Source organism: Triticum urartu, chromosome 3 (genome assembly GCF_003073215.2).
Source record: "Triticum urartu cultivar G1812 chromosome 3, Tu2.1, whole genome shotgun sequence".
Lineage (NCBI taxonomy): Eukaryota > Viridiplantae > Streptophyta > Magnoliopsida > Poales > Poaceae > Triticum > Triticum urartu.
Window position 1 is genome coordinate 174408484 of NC_053024.1, and position 14536 is coordinate 174423019.

Consider the following 14536-nt stretch of genomic DNA (forward strand, 5'->3'; position numbering starts at 1 on the left):
AGCTATGTGTTTGATCTCTCTCTCTCTCGTGTTCTCTCTCGTGTTCCCTCTATGGCACGATCTTGATGTATCCCGAGCTTTGCTATTGTAGTTGGATCTTATGATGTTTCTCCCCCTCTACTCTCTTGTGATGAATTGAGTTTCCCCTTTGAAGTTATCTTATCGGATTGAGTCTTTATGAGAACACTTGATGTATGTCTTGGTGATCAACTTGCGGGTTTCGTGACATTGGGAACCTATGCATAGGGGTTGGCACACGTTCTTGATTCTCCGGTAGAAACTTTGGGGCACTCTTTGAAGTACTTTTATGTTGGTTGGATAAATCTGAGATTGTGTGATGCATATCGTATAATCATGCCCACGGATACTTGAGGTGACAATGGAGTATCTAGGTGACATTAGGGTTTTGGTTGATTTGTATCTTAAGGTGTTATTCTAGTACGAACTCTTGTATAGATTGATCCGAAAGAATAGCTTTGTGGTGGTTTCGTACCCGACCATAATCTCTACGTTTGTTCTCCGCTATTAGTGGCTTTGGAGTGACTCTTTGTCGCATGTTGAGGGCTTGTCATATGATCTATCTATGTTATTATTGTTGAGAGAACTTACACTAGTGAAAGTATGAACCCTAGGCCTTGTTTCCTATCATTGCAATACCGTTTACGCTCACTTTTACCGCTCGCTACCTTGCTGTTTTTATATTTTCATATTACAAAAACCCATATCTACCATCCATATTGCACTTGTATCACCATCTCTTCGCCGAACTAGTGCACCTATACAATTTACCGTTGTATTGGGTGTGTTGGGGACACAAGAGACTTTTTGTTATTTGGTTGCAGGGTTGTTTGAGAGAGACCGTCTTCCTCCTACGCCTCTCGCGGATTTATAAACCTTAGGTCATCCACTTGAGGGAAATTTGCTACTGTCCTACAAACCTGTGCACTTGCAGGCCCAACAACGTCTACAAGAAGAAGGTTGTGTAGTAGACATCACCGTCCCATGGCAGCGGAGTCCTACTGGAAACTAAGGTATATTAAGGCCTCCGTTAAATAGAGAACCGTAACAAAGCATTAGCACTTAGTGAATACATGAACTCCTCAAACTACGGCAACCACCGGAAAGAATCCCAATTATTGTCACATTGGGGTATGCGGATCATAACTCATAATAGCTGTCTACAACTTGCAAGATAGGATCAAGACCACAAATATATTCATGAAAACATAATAGGTTCAGATTTGAAATCATGGGACTCGAGCCCTACTGACAAGCATTAAGCATAGCAAAGTCATAACAACATCAATCTCAGAACATAGTGGATACTAGGGATCAAACCCAGACAAATCTAACTCAATTACATGATAAATCTCATCCTACCCATCACTGTCCAGCAAGCCTACGATGGAATTACTCACGCACAGCGGTGAGCATCATGAAATTGGTGATGGAGGAAGGTTGGTGGTGATGATGGCGATGAATCCCCCTCTCCGGAGCCCCGAACAGACTCCAGACCAGCCCTCCCGATGAAGAACAGAAGGCGGCGGTGGCTCCATATCGTAAAACGCGATGAACCCTTCTCTCTGATTTTTTCTCCTCGTATAGGGTTATATAGAGTTAGAGTTGAGGTCGGAGGAGCTCCAGGGGGCCCACAAGCCTGCAAGGCGCGCCCCCGGGGCTTGTGGCCTCTGGGTGGCCCCCTCTGGATAATTCTTGTGCCGGTATTTTTTATATATTCGAAAAATATTCTCCGTAATTTTCAGGTCATTTTGAGAGCTTTTATTTCTGTGCAAAAATAACACCATGGCAATTCTGCTGAAAACATAGTCAGTTCGGGTTAGTTCCATTCAAATCATGCAAATTAGAGTCCAAAACAAGGGCAAAAGAGTTTAGAAAAGTAGATACGATGGAGACGTATCACATTGCTATGTGCAATCTGGTAGCATAGAAAAGATGTGCTACATACGAAGAAGAGAAGAAAAGAACTGCCATGTTCCATGCCAATGGTGTCATGATCAGTTGTTGGGATGTTTTATTGGTGTATGTATAAGTGTGGTTGACATGTTAGATGCCAATGTTGCCATAAACTAATGTTTTCTGATGTTTTATTTGGTCATAGAAATTAGAGAAGAGGTGCAAAAATGGATATGGGGTGGGTAATTTCTGGTTCTATAGCTCACTACAATCAACACCATGGAATGCGTAAGACTATGAGGAGTTAAACTGGACTGGACCTTTACTACCACTTCTTCAGCAGTACGTAGACACAGGTACTGACTACACATAGTAAAAATCACCTACTAAAAAATTTACAAACTTACAAACAATTGTAGTTTTTTTATGCAGGGAAGTTCGGTGCAAGGAAAACAACCGGTTGTGCATGGCATGTAGAACAAAGAGAACCTAGCAATCCTTCACATCCCGCACACCAACAACAGTTATCGGGAACATTTTATGGTGGGCTAAAAATTTGCTTAAATTTGAGAAAATGGGCGGATGGTATGTTTGAAAAAAACTACTATTTTCATGCCCCTGGTTGCTTCCTATGCTTAGTTTTGCCCTCGACAACTAACGTTGCTCAGTTTTTCCCTCCCTCCACCACCTGCTCACAAAATCCCAAACGAAGCACTTCCATCCGGTCACAACCTTTGACCGTCAGCTCCTGACTAGTGGGGCCGCATGATATTTTGACAGGTGGGTTCGCTCCACTCTCTCTCACAGTAGTGCTATCGCGGTAGAATCCTGACATGTGAGGTCAAGGCAACTTATGGCATGTGGGGCCGCTTGAAACCCTGATAGGTGGCATCGGTCCGCTCTCTCTCCACAGTGCTGACGCAGTAAGATCCTGACATGTGGGGTTGCCCCTACTTATGATAGGTCGGCCGAGGCATCTTATGACAGGTGGGGCTGAGGTAGCTTATGACGGGTGGGGCTGAGGTAGCTTTATCACAGGTGGGGCCAAGGCAGCTTATGACAGGTGGATCAGCGTTGCATATGACAGGTGGGGTATATTCTCTCTATCACTTGTAAATGACTAACCACGCACAGCCCTGAGCACCCCCCCCCCCCACACACACACACACACATTCCACAGAGCAGCCATAGCCATGGTTGCAACTTGCCCGCATCACCGGATCTGATTCCAGCGCCGACCAACGACCGGCGGTGGTGCACATCCGCCACGGCACCAACATTATTTCTCTACCCGCATTGCCTATCCAGGCCAACATACATCATGCAGATTTGCCGCCCTCTCGACCATCTGGATGTGATCTGCCATCGAAGACAGTCACCGTCAGTCGCATGACATTTCTTAGTAAGCTCTCGGATCCCGATCCGCCTTATTCAAGCGCTTCGGAACCCTTTCCTTAATCTCATATGAACCCCAAATTTCAGGGGCGCCGTCGCGGGCAATGTCTGGCCGCAACGGTTACAGTGGCAAGGGTACCGATTCAATCATGTCTTGGCCACGCTCAACTACACCAGATTTGGAGGAGGTTCAGGTAGTTAGTGCTCATGGCCTATCTGAATGATCCCTTATTTAATTTGTAGTGTTAATTGTATTTTGTATGGATTATTATACTTTAATAGGCAGGCTGATGATCTTTGGTATACTGCATACCAAGATGAATCAATCCAGTGGGTAGAGAGAAGACAACATTGGAGGTGGCGGTGGCTAATTTGGGTTTTGAATTAGCTAGTAAAAACATATTGATTGTTGAGCTAAAGTATACTATTGCAGAAGAAAGGAGAATTTCTCGCAATGATAAGTTGAAACTAGAGATTGGTATGGGCATATTTGATCATGTGGTAGAGGAGCTGCAAATGGATGGAGAGAGAAAGCAAGAGTCATACAAGGACTTGAAGTGAAGGCAGAGGAGAAAAACAGATACATGGTGGCACTTACTATAGTTGTCATCAATTTACTAGCTCTTTACTATGTAGTTCAGGTAAATTGAAATAATGTAAGAGTTCTCCAAATATGATGAGTTGTTGAGTAGGTTTGTACCCCTGGAATCTGAGCAAGATGTAACATCTTGTTAACCCCTTGGAATTTACTCCAGATGATATGCATCTTTGTTTGTAGAAGTTTCAGGAAAAATATGTTTTATTTTTATTAGGCTACTATATGAATTTAGTCCATATGATATCCAATTTTAGTACAACTCATATGCTATTTGGTGTCTACAAATTGGAAATTTAAGGAAGGTAAAACATCATGGTCTATGAACTAGTCCACTTGAAATTAGCCTTTCATCCAAATGTTTCTTACACCAACATGTTCAAGACAGCAGCTTGACAAACATAGCAAATAATGCTAATACTAAAACACATTTTAGCACAAATTTCTCTCCCTCTGATTTCTTTTGCTTAACCTAAACTGGTTAATAGCAGCATAATTTTCAACATGTTTCTTCAATAACACCTCAATTTGCATATCATTCTTCTTGATCAAATCTTCAGTCCAAGCCTTCTTCTGCAGCAACTCTTGATTCCATGCTTTGTAGGCCTATAATTCACTAAGAACTCGGGGATCCTTTTCTCATGCTTTGCCACGATCCTTTTCTCTTTTGCAGCAACTCTTGATTTTATCCTTGTCCATTTCACCTTCCATTTTCACTAATGATGAATGACATGTCGGGGCTCAGAGTGTTATCACGTAAAGCTGAAGGAGAAACTGACTGGTCTGGAGTGTACAATCACTATGATGAAGCAAAAAATAATCAATCACCGGCAATAGATGAGAGCAAGAGTCAAGAAGGAATTAGCATGTATAATTGTAGTTGTCGCATTAGCCATCTTCTATGCATTGTTTGTAATGATGATTTGGGGTTTTGTTTGATTATAACTGGCTACATCAATAAGCAGAGCTCATCTATTGCTTGCCAACTATCCTATGAAAATTGCTTGTTTCACATTTGGACGCTCCAATCTGGGTGCATAATTATCACATTGGGAACTATGCAACCATGGGAATTTGGAGCGACCGAGTACTAATAATTGTGGTTGATTATATCAGAATTCTGATTGCCTGCCAATGTGCCAATATAATTTGTCACCCCCTTCAATTGCCATTCCTCTTTTATTCATACCCCGCTTCGGTCGCCACCATCTTCATCGACCCGGTCGGTCGCGCTACACACTTACACACACTCTGCAATCTCGCTTTCTCGCGGTTTGTATACGTAGCGCAGCCATGTCGAGCACAACGAGGACAACATTTCCACCTGAAGTCTTGCGCCCGATCAAAGGTCAACCACGAAATCAGCCCACTCGTCTTCCATGAGTCCGACATCGAGCCCTGACCTCGATTTTATCCGGTTCATGGAAGGGCCACTGCAGCCCGAGTCATTGGATGATGACCAGATGGACGAGGAGCCGTTGGAGGACGAAGAAGACGACGGCGATGATGAGGAGGAGTAGGAATGATCGAACAAGGACGACGACGAGGACATCAACGGCGATGACGACGACGACAATGACAGCGGCAATGAAAAGCCAACGGTTTGCGGTAAGAAACGTCTTCGCCAAGACGATGTCGCAGGGCCATCCAACAACAACAACAACAGCAACAACAACGATGACGACGACAACAACAACAAACAACAACAACAACAACAACAACAACAACAAGGACTAAATTAAGCAGACTGTATATCTTTGTTGCCATTCGCTTAAATTAATTTGTTATCTCTGTTTCCCCTGTTAATCTCATCGTAGACGGTTAGCAATAGGCATTCAACAACGATCTTTTACATTATCACGCATAGTTGGTTTCTTCAATTGTGTGCCTTGTCGAGCACATAATTCGCAACAAAAAAGTATGCGCTGCCTAGAATTATCGCACACAATTCTGATTATCGACCTGTTTGCCGGATATCACACACATCTTGTTACACCGAATCGTTTTTGTTATTCTGGATGATCGCAAACAATTTATCTGAGTGATCTGTATGTCGTCTATCACACACATTTGGATCTGGGTAATCGTTTGTGTTATTTTTGCTCATCACAAACAGTTCATCCGACTGAACTGTATGTCGTCTATCGCACACATCTGGATTTCGATAACCGTTTGCGTTATTTTGTATGATCGCAAGCAATTTGTATGGATCAACTGTATGCCACGTATCGCACAAGCAACTCTTTTTTGAATTGTATTTAATGTGTCTACAATCGTGCACAGTTTGTTTTATTGGTGATGGTTCTATTACGATATTGTTTGCGATTCATGCCTCACGCGTAGTTGGATCGATTGGTCTCCTATACATGTGTCGCGTTAGGACCTTCATGTAGTTGCGATGGCAAATTTTATTACTTCACCATGGCAAAAAAAATGAACCATGGCAAATTTATTTCATGGTCATGGAAATTTTTAATACTTCACCATGGCACATTTTAGTAATTTACCATGGCAATTTTTTATTATGAATCATGGCAAATTTAGTTCATGGATCTTAACAAATTTTAGTAATTCACCATGGCAATTTTATTTTATGGACCATGGCAATTTTAGCAATTCAACATGATATTTTTTTTAATTGTGAACCATGGCAAATTTACTTATGGATCATGTCAATTTTTAGTAATTCATGATTACAAATTTACTTTTTATAGAACATGGCAATTTTAGCATTTTGACCATGGCAATTTTTGTTTTGTTTATGAACCATGACAAATTTAGTTCATGGATCATGGCAAATTTTAGTAATGCACCATGTCAGTTTTAGTTTATGATTCATGGCAAGTTTTAGTAATTGACCATGGCATATTTTTCAGTAATTGACCATCGAATTTTTTATGGACGATGGCAAATTTAGTTCATAGATCATGGCAAATTTAGTTCATAGATCATGGCAAATTTAGTAATTCTCCATGGCTAATTTAGTTTTATTGATCATTGCTTTATTTTTCAATAATTGACCATGGCAAATTTAGTTTCATGTATTACGGCAGATTTTGTGTATTGTTCATGGAAAATTTATTCTTCTCTCGATAAATGTACACTTTTTTTGAACCATGGCAATTTAGTTGATGCTTTCTTACTTGAGCATCATCAAAATTAGTTTGTATGTATCATGGTGTTTTTTACATCATTTAATGGCACTAAAATTTGCCAAGGCAAATTGTTTTTTCTAGTATGGCAATTTATTTTCTTGTTAGAGCATGGCAAAAAGTTTCCTTTTTTATTGCAGACCATGATAGTTTTGCTACTTGTCCCACTATAATGACCTTTCTTTGTAGGTATTTTTTTATGTGTGGTAGTTCTAACAAGTATAATAGTCCAGTGTTATCATATAATCCATGGCAATATATATATTCCATCAGATTTTTATATGAATTTCTAGATTTCTATGTGATTTTTACTCTAAAGTTTTTTCTCAGTTTTTAGTTGGTTTTCTGTTATTTTAGTTTGGTATCTAAATGGGCATGTTCATTTTTTCATGGCAGAACACATCAAACACTAGCTTGACCTGCCAGCATGAGTGAGAGAAGGTTCGGGTTGGGATGCCTCTCGCTCCGAACAATCAATTCCCCATGCGTTGGGGAACCAATTTGTTCAGTCTGGGAAGGGCTCCCACCTAACGTTCGGGCCTTAACATCAATGAGCCAAATACGAACGACAATCAAATCACGAGAGGACAACTTAAATTTGACGTTCACACATCTCGTAAATTGCAGAAGTTTATTATTGTCTTGTGTTAATTCTAATGTCTACAACAACAATCGTATAGTTGTATACAATTTATTCTTGTGCACAAAAATTAGCCCAAATTAGACAGATGCTTGAGAGGTTGCACAACAAATTTCCAAGGCTCCTTGCTTAGCTTAATCTCGTGTCACTTTAAGTGTCACATGAGCCAGTAATTTAGGAAGATATAACTTGATTTTGACAGTTTTTAGAGACGTAAAACGAGTAGTTGAAGAACAGAATTATTTTCTCCGTCCCAAAAATAAATGTCTCAACTTTGTACTAGCTTCAGGTGGTGTTTGGTTCTCTAGTCCTAGGACTTTTTCTAGTCCCTGAGACTTTTTAAAAAAGGCTCTCAAGGAGGTGCTTCTAAGGACTCTTAGCAAAAAGTCCCATCCTGTTTGGTTTGCTAGGGACTTTTTCTAGTCCCAACACAAAAAAGTCCCTGGAACCAAACACCCCCTCAGTATAAAATTGCACTAAGATGAGACACTTATTTGGGAACGGAAGGAGTATGTATTAACTCTACAGGATAAACCCATGGCCCACACCGCAGTGACACGGCTAGGATAAAACCATGGTCCATCTGTGTCGCTCAACAACCTCTGCAGTTTGCCCTCATTGCTCCGCTCCCCCACAAAAGTTAGGGGAATTTGGTTCCCCCCCCCCCCCTTACTTTGGACTTTGACTATTTGCCACTCTTTACTTTGTATTTGATCTTTTGCCATCTTTTACTTTGCACTTTGATCTTTTGCCACTTTGTAACACAAAAACAATCTTTGCAAATGATAGAAGAAATGCATGCACAAATCAGAGGACAAGTATACCCTTATACCTCTTTGACTGAAACATAGATCAACCTCACCCCAAAAACGTGATGAACCCTAGCTGCTGCCCCCCCCCCCCCCCCCCCCCCCCCCCCCCCCCACACACACAAACCCTACCCCTGCTCCTCTCCGGCGGCCCTGCTGCCCTACTGCCTCGCCCCTCCTGCTTTCCTTGCCCCCCCCCCCTGCGTGCTGCTCCCTCGCATCTCGCACTCGCCTCGCTTCACGTGCTCAAAGTAGTTGAGCTGAAAGTTGAAATGCATGAAACCGTTGAACCATTGATCCAACTATGATGAAACATTCCCAGATTAGTCACACATACATGAGTGATTTTCTGTAATTTTTTCAATTTTTTCTAAGAACTTTTAAATTCCGGTCAAACTTTGGTCAAACTAGTTAAGCTGAATGTTGAAGTGTATAGAAACGTTGAACCATTGATAAAAAATTTATGAAACTTTCACATATTAGTCATTCATGCGTGAGTGATTTTCTGTAATTTTTTCATTTTTTTCTGAGAACTTTCAAATTTGGTCAGAATTTGCAGCTGAAATTCGAATTTCTCAAATTTTACCAGAATGGTCACACATATATGGTTGTTTATATGGATTTTTTTTCAATTTTTGCTGGGTTGTTCGAAAAAAAGTCCAAAAGTTGGGCAGCATTTTGGCTCAATTTGGACAGCATTTCCACTGTTTATGCACATATCATCCAAATCCTAACATATATTTCCAGAAAGACATTCATATCCATATCACACTTGAACTCAGTATAGAAAAATAAAGCATTTCACATGTCCATACATCATCTAACATAAGGTGTCAAGTCTGGCATATTACAACCAAAAACATAAGGAAACATTTGATGCATTGTTCCACACAAAGTAGGATGGCAAGTCTGGCAAACTATAACTAAAAGCATAGAGAACATAGAAGATCAAGCACAACACTAGCTCTTCCTTCTCTTCGGGGTCAACTTTCTAGCCCTTGAGCTCGAGGACATGTCATATGCAATCATGGTGTTCCCAACGGTTGTGGTAGGTTGCTGGGACGCCTCATCCGCCAACGCCATAGCCAACATCCTTCTTATCACAGGATTGGGACTGCCTTGAAGACTATGTGGCATAGTGATCATGTGCCTACTGGGACTGGCAACAACTTCAAATTGTGGTGCTGCATGTGTTTCCTCATCAGCCAACGCCGCAGCCATCAAATCTCTAGTGACAAGCAATAATCAAATAGGAATAGCACTGCAGCCTACGGGCATGAGCAGCAGCGGCAGTCACGGCCATGAGCAGCACCAAATTATTTTCATTTCAATTATCATGCAATACATTTTGATATCTATATTTAGTGTTGTCGATATTTCATATTCTTCTATAAACTTGGTCTAGCTTAGGACAAACACATAACTTGAAATAATTTGGAATGAAACATCAAAAAGGATATATGCATATGTAGGTTCTTTTCCTACTATATCAAGAATATAGTAATATAACAGTGTATATCAGATTAGTCCAAAAGTTAGCCGTGTAATCACAAGTTATCTTCTAACGAAACTGAAAGCACATGAATAAATAATCAGTACACCATTTATTTTCTTGGACCAACACTTCCCTGAGATCTCAATTCCAAATTTTATCAATCTTCTCACCTTGACGTATTCGCAAGTACAAAAGGGAGCAACAAATAGGAATAGTTATATTGTGAAAACACATGGGGTGAGAAGCAACAGCACTGGCCACACACGGCCACCACGGGCGACGAGCAGCAGTAGAGGCCATGAGCCGCTGCTGCTGCCCTGCTGCTCCCCGGATGCCCGCCTGCCACGCACGGCAACGAGCAGCAGCAGTGGCGGCGCGCACGGGCACGCAGGCGGCGGGGACGCATGGCCAGGAGCAGCAGATGCGGCGGCGGCGGCGCACGGGCAGGCGAGGGGCGGCAGCGGCGGAAAACGTGAGTGGAGGCGGTGGCCGGCGACGGGCGGCGGGCGGACAGGCGGTGGCCGGCAGCGGAGCAAAACGCGAGGGGCGGTGGCGGCGACAAGTAACCCTAACCCTAGGTGGCCAAGGGCCGGGGCGGGAAAGAAGACTCGCCTTCGCCGTCGTGGACCACCGGGGCCGTCGCCGTTGCCGTCGTTGACCACGGGGATCTCCTGGAGCTGGCTGCCGCCGTCTCCTACAGACGAGGAGGGGATGAGTTGCGAACGAACGAGTTCCTCGTCCTTGTTTCTGGTCAATCTGTTCGGGAGGGGCAAGTTTGTCATTATACGTGGGACCCATCTGACAGAGGGCAAAAGATCAAAGTGTAAAGTAAAAGATGGCAAAAGATCAAATACAAAGTAAAGAGTGGCAAATAGTGAAAGTCCAAAGTAATGGGGGGCAAAATACCAAATCCCCCCAAAAGTTAGCAGCCAAAGCGCCTCTTTTCCCACTCATCTTCTTCCCCTCGCCCCTATCTATCTATCCCCCCTACCCTGGCCCCTCCCCTCTCTCATGTCGCTACCAATCACTAGCGTCTCCCGAGCCCACCAGGACCCGACCCAGATCTTGCCGTTGGCAGCTCAACTCCCGTGTAGGTGAGCCGGCTACTCCCCTCCCACCCCCACCACCCGAGAGTACACGGCGCCTCTTCTTCAAAAGCCCTCCCTTTTTGTTTTCTCGGCGCTCCTCGGGGGTTTTGGTCCGCCGAGGAGGGGTTTGGTGCGCCCGGTACCGGAGAATCTTGGCGAGAAGTGCCTAGTTTCCGCTAGGCTGGTTGGTGGGAGGCGGGGGCCTGGTGCCGCGGCTTCAGCCATGGAGGCAGTCGCAATGTCGCCGTCCTCCGTCTCGTCCCACAACCTCGACGCCGCCTCCACCAGCGACGACATGCCGTCCTCGCAAGAGGGCCTCCTCTTCTCGGACAGCCTCAAGGTACTACGTTTCCCTGCGCCTCACCCTTCACATGGCTCCGAGGCGCAATCTTATGCTTCCCCTCCCATGGATCTAGGCGATGTTCTTGCGGAAACCGGTCTGCATTTCTCGATTGCGCGGCCGCGTTGCCGGAAAATCTGGCGGTGGGTCCAATTTTGGGGCGGCGATTGATTGTGGCCCCCCTATGTCCCTGTCAATCTTAAGATTTTGTTCCCATTTTGGTAGAGATAGAGAAGCGAACAGGGTAGGCACTGCAGTGACCTTTCCAAACTTAGTGTGCTCATAATTTCTGCTAGTAGTATTATGTTACTAAGTCCTTCTTTTTCCGTACCATGTAGTTGTATGTCTACTCTTCTATTGCTCACATAATTGGGTGCGCTACCCTGTAATGGCCCAACCTTTCTCTTGCTTTCCCCCAATTGAGCAAAAGCGCTACCGCATTATGATTTTAAAATGCGCGGTTTGTCGCAGTGGAATGGCCATTGGTACTGAGGCTGTTAGCAAATAAGCAGCACCCAAGGAGGTTGTCATGCATAGTTTGTAGTAGGGCCTCACGTATACGGTGGACTTTTGCTCATTTGAAGTTTGAACTGTAGCTTAGTTGCATGCCGGCACGCTTATTGGTCTGTTTATGTCAACCGTTAGCGTGCTGTTGTCATCTCTTGTCAAATTTGTCGCTATTCGAGGTAATGAAATTAGGATCCTTGTTAACGACGAAACCCCACATGGCTGCACCTTAGTTAATCATTGATGTTCCTCCCATATGGCATTTCTTATAGTATCCTCTATGCTGAGCTTAAATTATGTTTGTTTGCAGGACTTGAGGAATCTGCGGTCGCAGCTATACTCAGCGGCAGAATATTTTGAAGTATTCTACACAAACAACTCGCACAGATCTACGTACGGTCTTTTGTTTTGTTTAATTATTCAGCTCCGTGTCTACTATGCTGGTTAAACAGAAGGCTATCTCGTATCTTGCATCTCATTTGCACTTGTCTTCTGTAGGGTGGTGACGAGTTTAAAAGACTACGCAGTTGAGGCACTCGTTAGCACGGTTGACCATCTTGGCTTTGTGTCGTACAAGGTGGATAATCTCGTCAATGAAAAGGCTGACGAGGTTAATGAAACAGAATTTCGAGTATCATCGGTTGAACAGGTATTGTAATTGAATGCTGAATGAAGGGAAAACATTTTGTAAATCCTCTTTCTGTCTATGTTCTCTAACTTCATATAATTGAACAAATGTAAATGCTGCCATCTATGCCCCCATTTGAGTCTATGGCATTCCGCACAGATAACTTGGTTAATATGTCGCACAAGTCCTAAATGTGGCAACATTATTTCACATGGTTGTAGAGGGTAAAGATTTGCCAGCAGGCAATTGACCAGGAGGGAAGATCTCAACAGTCTCTTCTTATCAGGGCACCGCAGTACCACAGGCGTTACATATTACCAGGCAAATTCACTGCCTATTTTGTTTCTAGTGCTTTACATAATAACCTCCTTGTGCTATATAGATAATTGTTGTTCCGTTGTATAGGCGTAGATATAGTGGAATCCGCTATCCATCCAGTTTCAGAGCCCACACGGTACAGCAGGCAACATACGGGTCGCAAAATGCGCAAGTCTCAGTCTAGTAAGTTCACTGAATTTCTGAGTTCTGAGTTCTCTAGAGATTGCTGTGTCATTGATTTTTTTAATGGTTTATCTTTCAGCCATGTCCACTCCAGTTAGTAGGCAGACAACAATGAGGTAGGCAGACAACTCTCAGGACTGTGGTTTGCATGTTATTGTGGATCAAAGTGTTCATAAGAGCCCTTGACTGTTCTTTGTCAAAATAGACATAATACAGGCTTATTAAAACATGTTCTGTTGCAGGAGTGTCCGTTCACAGTCTCCAGCAGTTCGTGAAACACATCATCGATCACGATCCATGTCGCCGTCTCGAAAAGCGCGAGCTAAATCACCATCACCCCAAGTCGTGAACTTGAATCCGAAAGGTATAATAGTATTCTGACCTCACATTTGAACAAGCAAGTGCTGCATTCTTTGAATGCGCAGCTTCTGCTGAAGAGAACTTAACCGGACATTGCTTCACAGAAACAAGAGCAGGTTCGCCAATACCAACTGCTCCCAATCCCCTGGCGCGATCTGCTACAGTTGCAAGAAGACCACCTCTGGATCCAAAGCATTTTGTATGTTAACCAGAACCCAGCATTGTTGCTTTCTTTCTGTTTAACAGTGTATTATCCTGAAGCCAGTTTTTCTTCTCTCTAGTTTCTGACGTGATAACCCCTTGCAGAGACAAACCTCGATGCAGGTGCAGTCCGACTATGAACACCAGAAAGAGCGGGAGAAAAGATCGAGCAAAGGCAGGGGCTTCCTCAAGTCGCTGCTCACAAGACGCCGGTGGAGGAATGACGAGTCGCTCTACAATTACTTGGACGAGTACTGATCGCTGAAATGTCTTAGACCTTGTTCCTTGTTGACCAATCTCGTTCCTTCATACATATGATGTTCGAGATCTCAGACCAAATCTCATTCCTTCATACATATAGCTTGTGTGTCATTTCCATGTGTTTATAGATACAATGCAGACAGAAACACCACCAGTGGTGCTCATGGCGTTGCGCAAGCGCATGACGGATGAAGCAACCAAATACAGAGCAACTTCAGTACCATACCATCACCTACATCCATTTCCCGTTTCTGTGGCCTAGATCTTGATACCAAATACATGGTGGTCCTTCCAGTGTCATTTTCCTCTGTTTGCGCTGTTGGCGATCTTGTCGAGCAGAACTGTTTGGGCTGGTTTTGTGGCCTGTGTCAGTGGTAGCACAGTGGGCATGGATGACGACAAATGACGATGTCCCTAAACTAATACTTCCTCGTTCCTAAATATAAGGCTTTTTTAGACATTCCAATAACTGACTACGTATGGAATGAAATGAGTGAATATACACTCTAAAGTAGGTCTATATACATTGGTATGTAGTTTGTATTGAAATCTTTAAAAAGACTTATATTTAGGAAGGGGGAGTAGATCCACTGTAATCTTCTGTTTGTAAAATACTGTCTCTGTAAACTAATATAAGAGCACTTAGATCA

General features: G+C 43.3%; 1 protein-coding gene across 1 annotated transcript; it reads left to right on the forward strand.

The window, feature by feature from the left end:
- The first annotated feature begins 10961 nt into the window (after window positions 1–10961).
- LOC125543478 (probable protein ABIL3) lies at window positions 10962–14011 on the forward strand. Its single transcript, XM_048706842.1, has 9 exons — window positions 10962–11428; window positions 12246–12328; window positions 12434–12584; window positions 12785–12884; window positions 12969–13064; window positions 13144–13180; window positions 13307–13428; window positions 13529–13623; window positions 13731–14011. The coding sequence occupies exons 1-9, from the start codon at window positions 11312–11314 to the stop codon at window positions 13881–13883; spliced, it is 954 nt and encodes a 317-aa protein (XP_048562799.1). The 5' UTR covers window positions 10962–11311; the 3' UTR covers window positions 13884–14011.
- Window positions 14012–14536: the final 525 nt, after the last annotated feature.

Excerpts from the sequence above, each read along its gene's own strand:
- LOC125543478 (XM_048706842.1), top strand. The coding sequence starts at position 11,312 with ATGGAGGCAGTCGCAATGTCGCCGTCCTCCGTCTCGTCCCACAACCTC. Across the intron at positions 11,429-12,245 it reads TCTTCTCGGACAGCCTCAAG|GACTTGAGGAATCTGCGGTC; the intron begins GTACTACGTTTC and ends GTTTGTTTGCAG. Across the intron at positions 13,181-13,306 it reads AGTAGGCAGACAACAATGAG|GAGTGTCCGTTCACAGTCTC; the intron begins GTAGGCAGACAA and ends GTTCTGTTGCAG.